Genomic DNA, 19,845 nt, shown 5'->3' on the forward strand with positions numbered 1-19,845 from the left:
TGATGGGTATAAACAGAGAGAATCCCTGAGAACTAGAAGGCATCAGTGAAAAAGCAGAGATGGCCAAGCCAAGACCCCTAGATACAGCAGCAAGATGCTGATTCTTTTAGTGAGGACGGGTTCAGTGGAGGGCCGAGAGTGGAAGCCTCCCATCAAACGAAAGGACAAAGGTAAGATATTGGGAGTCAACTGTAAATCTGGAAATTTGAAGGTGAAGGGGTCAAACTGTAGACAGAAGGCCAGGGTGGTGGTGGGGGGGGGAGGTAGAGAACAGGCAGGGAAACTATGTTTAAATGTAGGAAAGTTGCTGGAAAAGGAGAGGATGTTGATATGGTGGGAAGTCTATGGGTGAGGCCAGGCCAGGAAGAGCTAATGCCCCCCCTACCCTAGCAAGGAGGAGGAGAAGAACAAGGGGCAATTAGAGTTCTCCACCTAGCGATTCATCGCTATATGGGTGGATGGATAGCAAACTGGAGTTCCCTTGGTCACCGGAATGTATCTTAGTGATTATGGGGCATTGGAGCTGCTGGTGCCGGGAGGTATTTTAATGTTTTATTTGGGATCTTTTACTTGTAACCCGCCGCGAGACAGCTTGCTGGGAGCGGCGGGATATAAATGGAAAAATAAATTAAAAAAAATAAAAGTAGCTAATGGTGGGAGAAATAGTAACCGGGTGGCAGAATGTGACAGGCTCAAGGGGGCACATCGTGGGGCCTGCCACTTACAGTATAGCAATCTGCTCCCCATGCTCAAACCCTACCTTTGCGGAGGGGTAAATTGTAGAACTAGTTTGTTTAGAGAGCACGGTACACTATGTGCCGATTCTGGATGGTTTAGTCGAGCACTTTTCCTCTAGGGGAGGCAGGGGATTTTTACTCCTGTGAATAAAAACATAACGTTAAGGTTTTTGTCACTCAGCTGTCCGCGTCCATTGTTTTTGAATGACAGCAGCCCGAATAAGAGAGGTCCCCCAACATATAACGAGCACATAACCAAGCGGGTAGCATCAAGCCCTGGACCTCCGGAAGGTCCGAGCCACCCTCGAGAGCCAAGCACACCCCATCGCTATCGAGAGGGAAGGACGGAGCTGCGTAGGGACAAGTCTCCTGGGCGTCCGCTAGAGAGAGAGAAATCTCCGGGCAGGGTCCTGAGCACCCGCAGGGAAAGGTCCCCCGGGAGGCTGTTTGAAGAGACCAGCAGGGGACGAATGCAAGTGGGGGGTGCGAGGACTCCCCTCTCCCAAGTCAACAAGGTAAGCTGTAGATTTGGCTGAGGGCCTCCTGCCAAGGGAGAAGGGGCTGGTTCTGTTATGTATTTGAGCCTTACAGTTTTAAAATGGGAGCAAATGCCAAAAGGCGAGACTGTCTTGCCTGATAAAAATTACCTTCCATACTGAACAATGTTATTGTGGTCTCTTAATGTGGAGGTAGAGCCTCTTGTGGCGCAGAGTGGTAAGGCAGCAGTCTGAAAGCTCTGCCCATGAGGGTGGGAGTTCAATCCCAGCAGCCGGCTCAAGGTCGACTCAGCCTTCCATCCTTCCGAGGTCGGTCAAATGAGTACCCAGCTTGCTGGGGGGTAAACGGTAATGACTGGGGAAGGCACTGGCAAACCACCCCGTATTGAGTCTGCCGTGAAAACGCTAGAGGGCGTCACCCCAAGGGTCAGACATGACCCGGTGCTTGCACAGGAGATACCTTTACCTTTACCTTTTTAAAGTGGAGATATAGAACAGCCCTTGTTAGGAACGAGGGTGAGAAAAACACTGGAGGAAATTCACACCACCAGTTCCAGAGAAACTTATAACATGGTTGAAGTAGTAGCCTGTTCTATTGTTGGAAAGAGCATGCATTGAATCTCAGTCTAGGGCTTCCGAAAAGAATGTAGCATCTGGAAACTGCAGGGTTCAGCTCGTAAAAATTGCCTGTCTTTTTTTTTTTCTCCCCACCCCCCTCCAAAAACAGGTCTGGGACCAATCTTCAGTATAAGCTACACAAGCCACCCTCGACCTTGAACTGCAGGAAGAACCAAGGAAATGTACTGAGTCAATGCACCTTCTGACTGGGCTGTCCAATGACCCAACCCATCCGCCATTGGTCCAAGACAGATTGGGCAAGCAGGATCCCAATCCATCAGAACTTGAGTTGCTCCCAAGGATCGTCTGCATCTCGGTTTATTTTCCTGCCGCTTCCTGCAGTTGGGTTCTCCTCTCTCCCTGCACCCCCTCTTTCTGGGCACTTTGTACAACCGTTGCTCTTTCAGGCAGTTCATGAACTTTTTCTACTTCGCTTTTAGCCTTTTACCAGCCCCATTGAGGAAGTTGGGATGGGATGAGGATCTTTCTCCCGAGTCTGAAAACTGTCTAGCTGCATTTAGGAAAGATGCTGGAATTCTGAGAAGGCCTTGTGACCAGCACAGGTCATAGCAATCGTGTCTTGGTATCCGGCCTCATTGGCTTCTGCTGCAGAGCTTTAGAGAAATCCTGATCTATTTCGTTCACCTGCTGCTTCCAAAGCCTTTTGGAATTTTAGTATTCCCAGAGAAATAGCCCTAAATGCAGCTCTGTGGTCAGCTGGGTCATGGGGAAGGGGATGCCCTTGTTCTAGCGATATCCCCAGACGTCCCCTGATCACAGAGAAGTGGTCACACTCCAATCCCCTCTCTCACTGTATCAAAGCAGTACAGAGGCTTAAGACCTCCCTTACCCAGGTTTTCTGCATGGCAGCTCCCTGCATGCTTACTGCAACACCATCATCCTGGCTGCGGACTCCTTTTCAGTTGCTTCGCTAGATATTGTATCTTGTACCTCCCGTGTTAACGAAACTGAAGCCTTCATAGATTATGCTGCAACAATAACCATCTTTGTTTACTGGGGAAAGTGGCACTGAAGGAGAGCAACTGAGCTTTACAGTTCTTGATCACACGACAGAACTTTACGAGGCATGATGACATTTCCATCCCCAGCCAGCACTAGACAGGATCCTGTTTGCAAACAGTACGTTACTGGATATTGGCCAAGGCAGAGCTACGCCACCTCGCTCTAGTGGCACGACCAGCGCTCAACCATCCTTAACCAAGAAACCACTCTTAAAACATGAGCAAGAGCAGGAAAGAAGAAAATCCCACACGGTGCCAAAAAGCAAAAAAAGACCCTTTTATGGTGTGGGCCATGCCTTTTTATACACTGTAAAGAATCGCCCTCTCTGGTAGCAGAGGGTGTAGGCAACTCAATAGCTTTGGCAAATTCCAAACATCTCTCCATCCCTTTCTGCTGATTGCAAGACCTTTGCTGCTTCTTGCTCTTGGGTGTTGAGCGCGAGCCAAATTTACTTCCAAGTTAGGCTTTTGGCCATTTAAATTTGCTTTAGCCACATTTCTCTCCAAGTTGGCAAGAGCAAGCCAGCCCTTCTCTTCTGCTTGTTCTTTTGCCAGCTGGTGCTGCCCTACTGGAGAGACGCCTAAATCTCTTCCGCTTTCATCAGTGCCCTTCTGGAGGGTCTTGTGGATAACAGGGTCTGGTCTGTTGCATTATCGGGCTATTTTATACCAGATGGTTTGTCAGGAAACATGCTGAGATTTCTGCCTCCGGGTCTGGGTGTCCTGAAAGGTATTTAGGTCTTTGCATCTCATGGAAAAGTCCCTTGTGACCTGAAAACTCGGCTTGTCGAGTCCTGAGAGTGTATATCTTGTGTCTTGTTTGTGAAATGCTTCCTGCTATAGAATAGCTCAAAGGACTGTACATATTTACAAGAAACTTTATATTCGTAAAAAAAAAAAAAATCGAATCAGTTTCTACTTTTTTATTGTAAAGTGTGCATTTTTTTCAAAGCGCTAGCCCTTTGTTTTAACGGTGGTTGCGGACAGGCATCTTCACGCACTGAAGGGGCCTTGACCTAATCCTCCACAATCCCATCAAGAAATATTGTAACATTTTAAATTTGCAAGCAGACGCTTGTTAGCATTAAATGAGACCTTAGGCATTATTAAGAATGCAGGATTTGTCTTCATTCCCTTTTTATTGCAGACAAGGCAAAGGAACAGGAATAATTCACCTCCTGGAAAGTATTGAACTTGTTGTGGACAAATAACCAAATAAAAAAAAATAATTCACTTTACTGGCCTGCACGGTGCAGCGTCCTTTTCCTTCACTCTGTTGCCAGAAGTTACTCTGTCTGGGCTCGGCTTCAGCTGTTGTCACCTGAAGGCATATGGGCGAACTAACCCTCGAAACAGCCTCCCCCTTAAATGCAGGACAAAGAGCTGTACTATCTTCTAAAACACAGCAGCAGTGACTGTAGAACTTCACTCTTCTCCCCTGGCCCTGTCGGCCACCTGTATTTAAAAGGCTGAGCAATTTAATAGTGGCAAAGGCTTATGCAAACAGCCCTGTCCAAGAACAAACATGACAGTCACTTCATCCTTTTCACAACTGAGGCTGTAGAACCCTCAGGTGGCTACTTTTTCAGAAACTTAATGTTAATTGTCTCAAAACAAGTAGCACTGGTCAAGAGATGGCAGACTCAGACTACAAATGCAGGTACTTCAGTTTTTAAGCCCAGGTAGTTTTATACAGGGTCTGATATATGCTTCTGCTGGACTAGTTGTGGTATACATTTAAAAAAGAGCAACTTACAGGAGCTGCTTGCATCCAACCTTCTCTCAAGCTGATTCGGGCAGGTTGCCAGGAAGCCAACCCCTCTGCCCCATCCCTGCCCCTCCCCATATAGCTGCTCAAGGATGCTCTGCATAAAAAGTGCTTTGATTTCTGTTGTGCCTAATCTTGAATGTATAAGCGAACTGCAAGCTTGTTTACAAATGTTCCTTTATTTTTCTTTTTACTGTGCACAAAAATATACTACTTTAAGATTCACTGCTTCATACCAAATTACTTGGTAACTGGATGTAGTAAGCATTCACTCCTCTTCACTACCAAGTTTCCAAAGATTACGCCCAAGTGTACCAAAATAAATTTTGAAAACAGCAGCATAAGGATGGAAATGAACAGGGGCTGTTTGTACTCAGCTAAAAAAGAATTTCAACTACACAACCTTTAACAATCATGCAAAGAGATTGCATAAGTCAAACTGCGGCCCTCCAGATGTCCGTGGACTACAATTCCCATGAGCCCCTGCCAGCAAGCACCACGGACATCTGGAGTTCTGCAGTTTGATTACCCCTGCTCTACAGGTTTAACAATTTTATAGGGTTTTGTTTTTGTTGGGTGTGGGAAGGAGTAAGGCCAGACCTGAACTTTTTTTCCAGCTCTTTTTGGCTTCTGAACCAATTAAAATTACAAACTTGCCCTTTTTGTCTTTAAATGAAAGCCGGTCATTGAGAAAACTAAGCAGTATACCTGCTATCCCTCCTTTACCCTGCCCAGTCTGATGTATTTAAAAAATACACCCTGCCCCTCCCAGGCCACCATTTAATTCCTTCAAGAGATTACAACTCAAAAGCAGTCAAAATAGACATTTATAGACCACTGATGGTAACTTTGCTAATGCAGCTTTTAATTTTTTCACTCGCACCATGAAATTAGTATACTGCTGAAAGGCATGGGGGGGAAATACCTTTGGCTACTGTGCTGCTTCTATAAATATGGAGATTGGGGTGCACAGTGGGGCTTGTGTCAGAAGGAGCAGCCACCCCCCACCCCCTTCATGTTTTATGTGCCCACCTCTGGTGTAGAGATTCAGTAATTCATATTGGAGCACATGAAGCGAGATCCCAGTAGCACATTGTTTATGGCTGTAAGGATAAGGCAAAACTCTTTGTCCTGTACCCAGAACTAAATTTATAGCTGGCAGTGTGCAAAAGTAATCTCTAATGCATTCTGAACCAAATGAATACTGTAGTCAATCATGTTGATATAGCAGGGGACATCAGCAGCGGTGTACTCAGAGCAACTAATAAAATGTCAGTACCAAAACTGAGTTGTAAGGTGCGGAGAAATGAATTCAGGTAACATGGATTTTGCATCGCGCCCCCCCCCCCCCACCTGCTCAAAAGCAATTTGTTCTTTCAGTTCTAGGGAGGCCTCTTTCAACCACTTCCTTCAAACTGTAATAAAGCAAATTGAATTTAAGACCACGTGAGATCATCCTGTTTCACACAATAGCCAACTGGTAGCCCTGGAGACCAACAGGGCATAGAGGAAGCAAAGCCAAAACAGAGAGATTAACAGTTACCTCTCAATTGGTGCTCTGTACTTAGAACTGTTATTTCTGAGAATACTAGTGTGGTTTACCTTTCCTCCTCCCCCAAATTGGGCAGGGGAGTTGCTAATTTACAGCCAGCATATATCCTGACTGTCATGTAGCCACCCAGCTACAATCTTTGTGCTTCCCAAAATTACCACTGTTTCACTTACCCTTTATCTTTTATACTTTCCTCCTCCCCTGACACCCCTCATCTTTAACCAGTAGCCAAGAATACCGTCCAGCAATTGGCAACCTCCTTACCTTGCATCCCGCCCCAGTTTCTCTGTCTCCCTTTTTAAGAAGTGTGAAGTTTTCTCAGCAATGCCTCCCATCCGAGGACTTTCATGCAACGCCGGGGTGGAAGGCACGGCTTAGAAGTGTAGTTTTGACTAACGGAGGCATACACAAATGCTTTATTGTTAACGATTCTGGAAAGAAATACAATAGAAAACAGAGTATATGTATAATATTGTTCCTCACAGCGATGCTGCAGTGTGTAGATGTGGCCGTAGACCCACTAAAAACGCATCTGTCCCGGATCAGAGGGATGCTACAGGCTCCCTTGGCCAAAAGACACAAGCCAGCTCCTTGGGCTGGGGAGTATCTGCATCTTGAGTACCCTGGAACGTTCACTCACAGGTATTAGGAAAGAGGCAGGCTGGTTTTTCCCCTCTCATTTTGGCTGGGGTGGTCCTTTGAGCAGTTCTCTACCAAGTGGCAATCTTTGGAAAAGAGATGGACTGTGTTTCTTGTCACCACACAGAATATCTTGGGAATGCATACATGATTAATAGCCCAAGTGGGGGTGGGATGGGGAGGTGGCAGCTTGTAGAGAGCTAGTGGGGTTGGTCCCAGACCTCTGCGGTAACTTGGACCCCTTCCAGTTGACATGATAAGTGCTGCTATTAGAATAATCAGACCCACCAACTTAAGAGCTGTCACTTCTGTTACAATAAATCATAAGATTAACCGGTCTCTTAACCGGTCTCCTCGCAACACTTACTGGAAAACATAACAGGAGCCCCCTGCCTCTGCCAGCACTTGGAAGCTTGGCAGAGATTTGGACAAGAAAGGCAACTACCTGGAGGACAGGCCAGAACAAATGAATGCATCTGACTTTGACCCAAAGAATTCCAACAACAGGCATCTCTCAAACCCCCACTGAAGAATGAACCAGCCAAAGTGCTCTTGGGATTTCAGCATTCAGGAGGAAGGTACACAAATTACCATCCCTTAAAACCGGCAGGGCTGTTCTGGGTGAGCTGTCCACACAAAGGGCTCCCCCACCCCCCATGCTCTAAACAAAGTGTTCTCAGGAGCTTGTGCATTTCGGGTTTTTTTTCCTCTGAAAAACAAGCCATCGGGGACTGTGGTTCGTTTTTGAACTTCCACTGGCAGGTCAGCAGCGGGCCTGTTTTGATCAGAAGGACGTCCACAGCAGAAAGGAGAAAGCAAGGCAACTATGCAATACATTTGGACTAAAACTGAGTGGTGTGACTTGACAGCAAGTCTGCTACTGCTTCACCAAAGTGGGTGGAAGGTCTTTGGATCTGGTTGGGTTCTTTGTTTTTGGTTTGTTCCCTCTGCTGCTCCACTGACGAGGCAGCCCAGCTGCCGAGGCGTCATATGGGCTTATACAGCAAAGTCGTCACATATTTCTTCTTGTAACGGTGGGTCGCACTGAGCACCATCACCCCATCCTAGGGAAACGAGGAAGATGGATGAGAACAGGCTGGAATGTCCACTGTGGGACAGCTGGCCAGAGTTTTTTTAAAAAATCCCTTACCTTGATGGACAGCGCATACAGGTGATTCAACATGACGTGGTTAGGCTCCGGAAGTAGAGCTGGGTCACACTAAAAAGGGCAACAGAGCAGACGATCACTATTCAAGAACCATGGAAACCCTCGTGGGCTTCAGCCGGAGACGTATTTGTATAGGTTTCTAACGTTCATAATTGCGGCAAAAGCATTTATGCCTTCCTGCAAAGGAATTCCACATCAAAATACGCTACCATTTCTCTGACGTTGTGAGTTCAAATGAGGACAGAGGGGTATTTTCCAAAGGAGAGATGCCCCCACTACCATCCATGAGATTGCTCTCCTCATCATCATCATCCTTCTTCTTCTTCTTAGATTTATTTCCCACCTCTCCCAACAGGCTCGAGGTGGCTCACAGCAACTAACCCCATTAAAATTCCCATTAAAACCTCAAACTACCAACATGACAGCTAAAAAAGATCCCATCCCTCCCTCCCTATCAAAAAAGGTGAAGAGGAAAGGATGGAGGGGAGTAGCGTACACCCCTTAACCCCCAAGGGTCCGCAGTTTAAAGAACACTCACCGAGATGCCCGTGTCTTTGTTTAGGATAACCTGCAGCAGGTGGGGAGGAAGAATAGGGGGAGACTTGAAGCGCTCCTCTGGCTTACAGATGTAGGGTTCCTGGTGATAGGGCCCAGGGGGTGAACTTGACAGCTCTGCACCAAGAAGAGGCAACAGGTCAACCTCTGACTGTCAACATTATAATGCCTCATCTATTTCACTGCAGTAGTCTGATGCAGCAGCACAAAACAGTGTCGGAAACCGACAGGCATGGTCAGTAGTTTGCTTTTAATTAGAAGTTTTAGTACCGGTCAAGCCCAGAATTCAGGAACAGGTAAAAAGAAACTGGCAATTATTCTAAAAGGCATCTTTTGCTTGCTTTGGATAAGGCATGGCACAAGTCCAGTAAAGCACAAAAGGTAGCATCAGCACTGTACACGTGTGACACTCTGCCACTGGGGCCAATCCCGTTTAGAACCTGCAGACTGGGAAGGAACATGGGGGCCAGCCACATGTCAAGACTCATGCCAAGGGTCCCTTCTTTGAGTTTTGAGGTCAGGGGGAAAAGAGGACCTTTGCTCCACTGCCATCCTTCTCTGTTAGCAACTCTGCCCCCCAATTCCTGTGTGTGGTTTCTTAATCAGCCATAGCAAGCAAGCAAGCATGCAAAGTCTGCCCAGGGCTCCCACTACAAATTACCTCCATCCTGGCAATCACTTGGCAAATACAGAACAGGCCTCAGGCTTTGCTGTCTTCTACCCGAGAAAATGTGGCACCAGCAACAGCCAGAGCCAGTCCTGCTACATTCCCTCAGTCAGATAAAGTAGCTGCTGTTTATGTGGCGCTTGGAAAAGCAAGAGGTGGTGGTAGCGGAGCACTTAGGCCAAAGGAAGATTTACGTGCCCTGGCCTAGATTATAGCAGACATGACACCCTCCCCCCTGGAAATTAAAAAGCATGAAGCTTCGACTCACAAACACACACTAGAGAATTGCAGGTACATGCTGAATAAATTAGATATAGTCCTACCAGACATGTCAGAACACTTTCGGGAGTCCACCATTAAAGCATCAAATACTTCAAAATCTGTTTTCTTCACCTGAATAACATTGTTGAGGGTCCCCAGCTGGCTGGTTACCACAGGCTAGGAAGAAGCGGAGGAGCAGGCGTTAGGACAGAAGAACCACGGCCCCCGTCCAACTCACTGCAGAACAAAACTGCCTCGGTCCAAGACGCAGGAGGGATTCAAAACAGGATCCACTCCCCACGCTGCAACGGACTGCAAATACCCCATGGGTTTGTAATAGAAGCTAAACCCATGTCAGTTTTTGTTAAAAGCTACCATGAAAGTGACTTCATGACGTGGCACCCACAGGATGGCTGGCATGAGCCATCTTCAGATTTATCTAGAACTTTCATGCCACACGAACCACAAAGGGCTGGCTGGACTGATCCACAAGCAGAACATTTCACATGGAACGGAACTTTGGCCTCTCCTTCCTTCTGCTATAGTACACTGCATCCCCCATATCACAGGGCCTGGGGTTTCCGGGGATTCCTAGGAACAGCTCTATGCATGGATGCGGGTAGCTGCAGCATGACAGGATTAGAATTACCCATCCTCTCCTTAGAGAAGGACCCTTCCATCCCACACAGGAGAGTCCAGCTGGATGCTCTTCCAGGAAAGTAGCTTGCTCAATCTCAAGGGATATTCACGCATGAGGGAACCAAGCCTTAAACTGCATGCAGGACTACTGAGTAAGAGAACATTACCTCTGAAGGATCATGCGTCCACTGACCATCCACATAGAATTTGTACTGGTGTTCTCCTTCTGGGAGGTCTAGGATGGCTACAAAGTTATTGTGGCTGTGATAGGAAGGCAAAGAATACAATTAATCTTGTTTAGAAAGAAGGAACCGCTGCAGAAACTTTGCACAGTACACAGGGAAGGAAAGGGTCACCTACTGCATCCAACCTCACATTTCCTACTCTTTGAAGAATGGGTGTTCTGATCACGTTAACAGGATGTCTTCAAAGCAACCGGCCCCACCGGGGAGGTAGATCAGGAACTCACAGCCACAAAGAGGCTTACCTCCGTGTGAGTGGAAGTTTGTTCCAGTTGTTAAACGAGCCTGATAAGTAAACCTCCTTGCCTCCTCCAGTCCAGCGGAAGACAGTCGGCCGGGCTTGAGTGGGAGCTTTATCGTTCACTTCCACATCATGCTGCCAAGCCAGGAACTCGTCTTTCTCCAGGGGAGCCTAAAAACAACACACTTCCTTCAATGGGGATTTTATAATAACTACCGAACAGCAGAGGGAGTGAAAGTGTGTCTTTTAACATCTCATTTCCCAAAGGGATAGGGAAAATTGCTTGAAGCTAGAGGTCGACAGGACAGCCATGGTGCTGGGGAATGGAAACACGCTACAGTGGCATGTGAAAAGTCAGGGGGACGAAGCTGCCCATCTCCAGGTTAGAGGAGACTAAGCTACACATCAGGACCCCACCAGGTCTCAATTCTGGGGCAAGCTCAATAACCAACCCACCTGCAATATGTGGATATTACTGACCTACTGGATTACGTGAAGTGTGTGGAACATTCAAACGTGTCATCAACTAGGTAAATATTAAATCTATAAATATTAGAGCTAGATGGCAAGAACAGACGGGAGAGAAACCAGAACAAATATTCTGCTGAATCTAGGAAGCTGCTTGCACTCAATCCCCATCTTCAATTTTATTCCATGGACTTTTATTCCCTGCTCCTCTACCCTCTGGAACGAGGCTGATGGTCTTGGGCTAAAAGAAATGACATTGCAATGCAGAAAGAAGAGGTACTGGAAGAGCCAGTGCAGCGTAGGGCTTAAGAGTGCCTGACTAGGATCTGGGAGGCCCAGGTTCAAATCTCAGTTCATGCCATGGGGAGCACTCCCTGCTGCACTCCCCCCCCCTCCACCACCACCAGTGATTCTCTGCCAATGCCCAGTATCTCAGACGCTCGCAATACAGAATCACTGAAATTTTGGTCCTGCTTTCTTAGCTAACAAGCCCCAGCGTTCACATACTTTGATTTCCTCCCCGTGGAACAAGTCAGCGTCTTCGGGGCTGTCCATCAAGATCTTGGGCCTGTCGCTTTCCTTCCCAGAGCTGTCCCTCCGAGGAGTCTTGTGCCCTCCTTGGCGCTCCACTCCGGCACGTTCGCTGCTTGTGTTGCCCATTTTAAGGGTCTGAAGAGAAAAGGGAAATTTCTGTTCCCCACTACAACCTGTGAAGGGCTGAGAGAATTATTACAGATCGCAACGGGCCCTGCCCGCAGACTCAGACTTGATTAAAACACGATGCTGACTGAAGCCAAAGTACTTAGTCACCTGTGACACTTGGCACAGCGTCTCCCTTGACACGGTCTGCTGCTCCCTGTGCTAAGCAGCCGAGGCTGGTGCAAAATCCTACAGGTGAGCCCTTCTGCTTCAATGAGCAATAGATTTACGAGAATGCACTGCAAGTTAACAAGCACTTAAATGGGCAATATGGAAGAGAACTAAAAGATGGACAGGCATGACTTTTACAGCTAGCAGTGAACCGGAAGAAGAGGGGCTGGTTTTTATATCCCGCTTTTCACTGCCCAAAGGAGTCTCAAAGTGGCTTCCCTTCCTCTCCCCACAACAGACGCCCTGTGAGGTAGGTGGGGGTGGAGAGAGCTCTGACTGGACGGTTCTGTGAGAACAGCACGATCAGGGCTGTGACTAGCCCAGGGTCACCCAGCTGGCTGCACGTGGAGGAGCGGGGAATCACACCCAGCTCGCCAGATTATAAATCGCTGCTCTTAACCACTGCACCAAACCAGGCAATGATTTTAAAACATATATCCCAGGCTGATTACCGCAGCAGGAATTTGTGGCAACAACACATGTTTATAAAAAGAAATGCATACGTAAAAATGTTCCACATTTGCATCTGTAATTCCAGTGTAGCATAACACATTGCTGGTCTCGTCCCACATTAAATTATTCAAGTCAAACTTTACAGCCATGGCCAACTAGAAGCAAAGGAGCTGTTTAGTATATGCCTGAGAACCATATCCTGCAGGCTGGTTTTAGCAGGTATTTGAAAATGCTTTGAATTCTGGTTCAGCAAACACACTCCTCTCTCCCAAAAAAAACAGTCCCACAAAAGAGTCAGCTCCCCAAACTGCACAATCCTCTAGATTTAGGATGGAGCTAAGCACATAATCAGGAAAACAGCAGTATAATCCTAGTTCACTCCTTAACTTTCTTCCCAAATAACTTTAATCTGAGGGCCCTCCCTGTCCTCATGAATGGGGATCCCACAAAAGGTATGGGATCACCCACTGAGAGCCAGCTTGGTGTAGTCGCTCCTCCACATGTAACCAGCTGGGTGACCTTGGGCTCGATTGTAACCAACTTTGAGAGTCCTGATAGTGAAAGGCAGAAGGGTATACCTCTGCAAGTTATTCCCTACACTTTGCAGACTGATGCTTTTTAGACATTATATACATTCTAAACATATTTTATTCCATCCTCCCCACTCCATTTAATCCTAACTGCCCTGAAAGACAGCTAGACCTGAAGGAAGGGAAATGCCCCCAAGATCCGCTGGTCTGCTGGACAGGTCAAGATTAAACTACAAGGTCTACTTTATTAGGCAATCCCAGGTTGTAGCATTTGGGAGGAAAGGGGTCTCCATCACTTCCTCCCTGAATCATTGAAAACCACAAAGTTCCTACACATCATCCCGGACTATTCTGCCTGCATTTCCCCGGGTTTTTAAACCGCGATATGAAACTCTCCTTGAGAATGCAGTTTTATCTGTGCTTTCCTGCCAGTCTCCGTTTTTAATATTGCCTGCTGTTTTTTGTTTTTAATTCTGCGTTTTTAGGCTCCTGTCCAATGAAATTTTACGCCGCTTAAACTGGCTACAGCTTTATTATTTTTTTGAATCATCCCATCACACACCATCTGCCACAATTCTGTCTGGAAAGTACACAGCATCAACACCAACATGACTCCCATAAACAAGGTGGCCGACAGGGCGGGCCAACCCTCCCCTCTCAGCGATGACCTTGGGCCAGGGAGTCTTCCACCTGATCCTACCTCTCGGGGTTGTCGTGAAAACAAAACAGGATCAACACTCTAAACGGCACCAAACTCCTTAGAACAGGGGTAGTCAACCTGTGGTCCTCCAGATGTCCATGGACTACAATTCACATGAGCCCCTGCCAGCAAACGCTGGCAGGGGCTCATGGGAATTATAGTCCATGGACATCTGGAGGACCACAGGTTGACTACCCCTGCCTTAGAAGACATACAGGACACGCCTGGCACGAATCTTCTAATTGGGGCGGGAGAATCCTTACTGGAAGCGCCCCGCTTGCTGCAGCGGAGTAAAGGCACTCTGCACATGCTCAAGAGCGCTCTTGCGCTGCCTGAGACGGATGCAGGGGCTAACGGCGCCCTTTTCGCGGAGACAGGCTCCAGGGTGCAGCTTGAGACTGACCCGTCTGACGAGCACCGCCCCGCACCGCGCGCCCCCTCACCGGCGAAGTCTCTTCTCCAGCAAAGCCACCGCCGCCCTTTCTCCTCCCGAGCAACCTCCGGCGCCACTTCCACTTCCGATGGACCCCCCTCGCCGGAATAGACTTCCGGGCCCTAATACGCATGCGTGGGCTGAGGGGCGGAGATGGGAGGGAGGAGCGTTGGAGCCGGCCGGGTTTAAATGGGCCGCGTCCTGGTTGACCGCTCCAAACTGGGCCCCCCCCTATTGTGCAGGGGGTTGGACTAGATGACCCTGGAGGCCCCTTCCTACGCTATGAGTCTATGATTGTATGCAGATGGCCACATCCAGCGGTTTATTTCCCCGCCCTGCCTCCCATCGGAGAGTTTGTACAGGCCGGTTTTAGTCCTGTAAATGCTCTACCCCTTTTATTGTATTGATGTGTTGTGAGCCGCCCTGAGCCCTCGGGGAAGAGCGGCATAGAAATCTGAACATAGTAAGAATATAATAATAGATTAATACTAACAGGAGAAGAAAATGCGGTGGGGACGAGGAATTATTGTTATTGGTGGTGGTGGTGGATGTTGTTTTTCCTTCCTTATCTCCATTGCATTTTCTGACCTGGAGAATTTCGCACCAAATGATCTCAGATCTATGCGGGGCTTTTCAGCGAAGAAAACTGCACTCCCAACATGCCCGCAGCCTCTCCAAGGACAGCCGTGCGCCTTTTTAACTCGTTGGCCCAAAGCTATTGCCCCTGCCGTCCAACCTATTTGCTGTCGCTGTGAAAGTCATTGGCGGAGTAAAGAACACGGCGAGGTTTGCGCAACCTGATAAGAGAGTTGATCAACGTTTATTTAGGAATGAATGTACTTGATAGTGCAGGGGAGAGACAGAGATAGTAGCGAAGTAGGTGTTTAGCTGAGAGACACAGACTGGACCAGGGGTAGGCAAACTGTGGCCCTCCAGATGTCCATGGACTACAATTCCCATGAGCCCCTGCCAGCATTTGCTGGGAAATGTAGAATGGGAATTGTAGTCCATGGACACCTGGAGGGCCACAGTTTGCCTACCCCTGGACTGGACTGTGGCTTCTGAGAAGAAGCAGAAAATTTCTGCTCAGAGTAGTGATCTGCTGATAGACAAGGAATGACCCTTAACAGGAGAGAAGGTCCTGTCCTCACCATCCTATCTCCTAGCCTTCTTGCTGCCCCCAGCAGGGTCTTCCTCTTGGGACCCCACATACTGCTCATTCATGGGAGTTGATATATATTTGTTAAACCTTTATTGGGTGACCTATATATGGTCATGTTGACCAGCCCTCCCCCCTCCCCCCTCCCCCAAATGGCCAGCGGTGGGCCTGGAGGGAGTGAGAAGGAGTGGGGCCCTGGGTGGTTGTACACAGCGCTGCTTCCCAACTATGCTCTGCACAATCACCACACATCTGGGGTTTCTTGATCCCTGAAGAATGTTTCAGGCGTGAAAAGGCTGATTTCTGTTGTAGCTGATCCCTCTTGATGTTGAAAGTTTGCACAAGAGCTCATTTTAATTCTCAATGTTATTTGATGATGAGATGTCTTGGTTTTGCTTTTCAGGATATTTTTGGAATTGCATGTTTATGAATATGAAAATTGGATGTGTAATTTTGCATGTTAAAGGCTTAAAGACCCCTCACCAGGAGGGAAATACTGACAGACCAGAATAGGGGAATCTTCTCCAATTAGACTATTGTGTACAGTTCCTCCTTGGTCTGTGTTAAATGCTCCAGTTTTTTGTATTATTACCAGTGACTTAGCAGAGAAGCCCAACCATAACAAACAGGCCCAGGGGAGAAAAGTACAGAGGCAGAATCCCCAGGGATAGGCCTTGGGGACCAGGGCAGAGTCTGCACTTACTTTCTTTATTCCATTGTCAATCCGGTTGAATTCAGATCGCTTTGAACTCGGATCTTCCTCTCCCCCCCCCCTTCCCCATTGAAACAGGAAAGTCTTCTGCACATGGTTAGGGTAGTTCAGAAGGGGAGGGGGGAGCCAAGCCTCTTTCTTTCTTTTCTTGAAGGGTGGGGGGAGAGGAGCCAGGCAGGGAGCCTCTTTCTTTTCTTGGAGGGGGGTGGGAGAGGATTGAAAAAAGCAGAGGAGGGAGGAAAAATCCAGGACCAACAGGAGTCGAGAGAAATTAGGGGCTTCTCCTTTAAGGCAAGCTTGTCACATGACCAGGTGTGGTCTATCAGAGGTTCTCTACCACGGAGCTTTGTTTGCCAATCCGGATTTGAAAAATATTGAGCATTAAAAGCACTCTAAGATATCGCACAATAAAGGTAGGGTCACTCCGGATCAATCCTTCTTGCCGCAGAAGGAAAATTTAAATAGCCCCAAATCCAAACAGAAATCGCATTCTGTGTAGAGGGCAGGGACTGAATCGACCTGGGATTGGAATAAAAGCTCTGTGCAGTTTACACCTAGGTAAACCGTCACCGTATTCAACAACAGAGATACCCCACATTGCCCCAGACTTGCAAACCAATATCCTGTAGATCATGGTATGGAAGTTGCAGATCACTTTTTAAAGACAAGCTGTTTGTCTTCATCCTCTGCTGGTCTTCCGGTGTCTTCATTTTACAGCTTCCCGAGTGTCTGGATGATATTTCACCCCTTAAATGCCTTACTGACTGCACAGAGCAGGAAATGTGGAGGCTCCTTCCCATTGGTATCTGCAGTGGATTTGGGGATCCAGCCGTTTAGGATATAATTAGGGACTTCCTAAATCGTTCTTTTGAGACAGAGATGTCACCCAGCAGATGTCACCTGTGCCTAAGGAAACTTGCAGATAGGTGTGCTTGTTGGAGTATTCCAGCTGAGCCTGGCCTGAGACAGTGCCACGCTAACAAGAGTTGTATCCTTTGAATGCCTCTTGCCTTACAAGGCGGGGGATGGTATTTGCTGCTTAATAGTTTCACGAGGTTCTGTTATTTCGACAGTGTTGACCGTACTGTAGGTGCATAACGTGTGTTGAATGGGCATGATGTCAGTGTTCTCACAACAAGAAGGGAAACGGCTGCACAGGTTGGCACAGCTTGCTTTGCAGGTACAAATGAATTCTTTGCACTGTTAGTTTCAGCTACTGAATGTGTCGTTAGCCCTTTAGCAGGCTCCCCCAGGCACTCACCATAGTCATTGTCCAGAGGCAGCACCACAGAAACCAAAGTGTGGCTCTCCATGGACTGCAATTCCCATGAGCCCCAGCCAGCTTTGTGTTCTGCTTTGGTTTGCCAACGCCTGCTTCTGCACTTCCTTGGCAGTCTCCTGCCCAAGTATTCACCGGGGCCTGCCCTGCTTAGCTTCCGAAATCTGATGAGATCAGGCTGGGTCATCCAGGTCAGGGCACGTCACACTTAGCCCTGCTTCCTGGCCCCATGAACACCGATAAACAGGGCAAGCAACTGGTGCCAGTGGCTGTTTGCTGCCCCTTGCAGAGGGCACCCCAGGAAGGGGGATTTGCCCGTGGCTTTGTCTTATCGGTGACAATTTGCAGGCTGCTTGGAGGAAAGTGTCCGTGGGCGATTGCGCAAATGCCCGTCGGCCCTTCTCTGCAGAGCTGCCTCTTATATTTAGCTGCCCCGCTCTAAGGTTACATATCAGGATTACACAGACATTGCTGTTTTGCAGAAGCCAGCTGTCCCGAAGACCTGAAGGAGGCTAATCCGATCCAGGAGCTGAGGGCAGCAATTTCAGGCCCCCATCTGTTTCTGCCTGTAATGCATGCAAGGAGGGGAGAGCTGGGTTGCTGGGCACAGAGGACAGCTGCAAGGGGGAGGGCTGTTCTAAGGTGGCAGAAGTGGGGGCTGCAACTGGGTCCTGCTAAGACAGAGCTTTCCCCCCACTCTATCCCCATAATATTGGAATTCAAGAGGCTCTCAGGGAAGTAAACACAGGCTGGACCATTGTGCAGGGACTGCAGCTTGTGCAACCGACTGCACGGTGCAGGGGGTTGGACTAGATGACCCAGGAGGTCCCTTCCAGCTCTGTTTCTGTGAAATGCTTCTTTGCTCAGTACATAATTAACATGTGGAACTCACTGACACAGCATGTATCAATGTGCACTGACTTAGATTAGATAAATCTGTGAAGCAGTGTGTGGATCTATCAATAGCTATTAGCCACAGTACTGAATTGTTTAGAGGTAATTCACCTCTAAATATCAATTACAGATACATGGGGGAGGGGATCACAGGGAGAGACTATGGCTTGTTATCTTACTGGGAAGTCTGCAAACTTCCCTATAGTGTTTGCCCCCCCCCCCCCGGCATCTAGCATTCAGAGGTATACTGCCTGTGAGCAAGGAGGCTCTACTTCTCCAAATCAGTAATGGGGAATTTGACTGAATCTTAGACTGAATCGTGGGGATGGGCAACTGGCTGCCCACAAGCCAAATCAAGTCCCCGTCCGGTTCCTGCCTAGTCCCTAAAATGGTCTTAAGGACTCTGTCCTCCTACAGAGTTAGAGAGTAAGCAGGTTTGGTTTCTAAGGTGCTAGTCGATGTAAGCCTAGCTCTTCTACTACAGATCAACACAACTACTCTCTAAAACACCCTGCTAGTTTAGAATCATAGAATCATAGTTGGAAGGTGCCTCCTGGGTCATCTAGTCCAACCCCCTGCGCTATGCAGGACACTCCCAACCCTATTGCTCATCCACTGTCACCTGCCACCCCCTTGAGCCTTCACAGAATCAGCCTCTCTGTCAGATGAGGCTGAGGTCAGTGTAGCTTAGAGTGTGGTTTAGGACTGCCATCTAAATCTGAGTGGGCACATATCAGCCTGTGACAGTGCTTGACTGTAAGTACATCATGGTCTCTCCTCATCCTCCCAGCAGCTGCAGAGGTCTGTTTTGAATTGCTGGTCGCAGAATGTAGGATGTTTGCAATGTTTGTAGGGGTGAGAAGCCTTGGGATAGGAATTGGGGTCCTGTTTTCATCTGTGGGATACTGGAGGGTACGACAGTTGGACTTCCAGCGTCATAGAAACAGGAGGTGAGGAACCAGGCGTGAAATGTGGATTGGTGTTAGGGGCAGGGAGGGGAGAGGTGGGGACTTGTTCAGGCTCACACATTACACCAAATGAAATGGAAGGATAGTGGTCAGTATCCCTTCAGCCTGCAGGGTTTGGATTGCATTTAGGTGTTCTTTCCTGTGAAAGACCTTGCAGGTTAGTAAGCTAGCAGTTCAAGGAGAAAGACTTTGCATTGCTATTTCCCTGATGTGCTAACTTACTAGTGGCAAGGAGCTGGTTTCAAAATGGAGGAAATCTTTCCCCAGCTACCAGCCCTGATAGTAGTGACAGAGAGATGATGGAGCAGGGGGCAACAAAAAGGGCAGCAGACTAGGAGAATTTCTGTAGTGAAATGCTTACCTTAGGTAGTTGTTATATTCTGGCTTCTCCAGCATGCAGGGTCTGGGCAGTAACTGGCTGGCTACGTCCTCCATTTTAAAGCACTAGTTGGAGAATCACATAAAGTGGATTTCCCAGTCTATTTAGTGTGATCTACAGGAGAGCAACCAGCAGGTAACCACCAGAGGGAAGGTATGGAGGCCCAAATGTGCTAAAGGCGCCTGCCTTGTCCCACCCTCGCACTCGCCTCCCTCTTCCTTGTTCCCAGGGACAGGAATGTCTTCTTAAATATGCCAAACATCCTGGAGCAACGAATAGGCAGACAAGCGTGCAGGCGATGCCAGAAATAATTTTTCCCCAACGTTGTAGCACAAAGCATGCCTCTCTAAAGCTCCCCCCCCCAAAAAAAAAACAAAATTGGGAATGAGATTAA

General features: G+C 48.0%; 2 protein-coding genes across 15 annotated transcripts in view; one reads left to right on the forward strand and one right to left on the reverse strand.

Annotated features, from left to right (window-relative positions):
- CIT (citron rho-interacting serine/threonine kinase) overlaps nucleotides 1-4,867 on the forward strand; it is a 100,362-nt gene extending 95,495 nt beyond the window's left edge. For 10 of the 12 annotated variants that reach the window (XM_077308905.1, XM_077308906.1, XM_077308904.1 and 7 more), the window contains 2 exons: nucleotides 919-1,252; nucleotides 1,962-4,867. In XM_077308905.1, coding sequence (XP_077165020.1) covers nucleotides 919-1,252; nucleotides 1,962-1,985 — 358 coding nt within the window. In that variant the 3' untranslated portion in view covers nucleotides 1,986-4,867. The remainder of the gene's footprint in view (nucleotides 1-918; nucleotides 1,253-1,961) is intronic. The other 2 variants (XM_077308908.1, XM_077308912.1) reach the window with 1 other exon arrangement.
- A 1,713-nt stretch (nucleotides 4,868-6,580) lies between these two features.
- On the reverse strand, nucleotides 6,581-14,195 carry PRKAB1 (protein kinase AMP-activated non-catalytic subunit beta 1). Of its 3 annotated transcripts, none has more exons than XM_077308918.1 (8): nucleotides 14,071-14,195; nucleotides 11,582-11,743; nucleotides 10,611-10,777; nucleotides 10,291-10,384; nucleotides 9,547-9,661; nucleotides 8,540-8,673; nucleotides 7,984-8,052; nucleotides 6,581-7,897 (listed from the first exon to the last, which is right to left on the reverse strand). In XM_077308918.1, exons 1-8 carry the CDS (start codon nucleotides 14,191-14,193, stop codon nucleotides 7,820-7,822), a joined length of 942 nt encoding a protein of 313 aa, XP_077165033.1. In that variant the 5' UTR covers nucleotides 14,194-14,195; the 3' UTR covers nucleotides 6,581-7,819. The 3 variants fall into 3 exon arrangements, with proteins under 3 accessions (XP_077165033.1, XP_077165034.1, XP_077165032.1); XM_077308919.1 differs by having other exon boundaries at nucleotides 14,031-14,163; XM_077308917.1 differs by having other exon boundaries at nucleotides 11,582-11,791; nucleotides 14,071-14,146.
- Between the last annotated feature and the right edge of the window lie 5,650 nt (nucleotides 14,196-19,845).

Source organism: Paroedura picta, chromosome 13 (assembly GCF_049243985.1).
Source record: "Paroedura picta isolate Pp20150507F chromosome 13, Ppicta_v3.0, whole genome shotgun sequence".
NCBI classification, from domain to species: Eukaryota; Metazoa; Chordata; class Lepidosauria; order Squamata; family Gekkonidae; genus Paroedura; species Paroedura picta.

What these genes read in the sequence shown, in the direction of transcription:
- PRKAB1 (XM_077308918.1), bottom strand. Translation starts at nt 14,193, where the DNA reads ATGCGTATTAGGGCCCGGAAGTCTATTCCGGCGAGGGGGGTCCATCGG. An exon ending in TCCACGGGGAGGAAATCAAA is followed by an intron (nt 10,778 to 11,581) that starts GTATGTGAACGC and finishes TGTTGTTTTTAG; the next exon opens with GCTCCCCTGGAGAAAGACGA. An exon ending in AAACTTCCACTCACACGGAG is followed by an intron (nt 10,385 to 10,610) that starts GTAAGCCTCTTT and finishes TTCCTATCACAG; the next exon opens with CCACAATAACTTTGTAGCCA.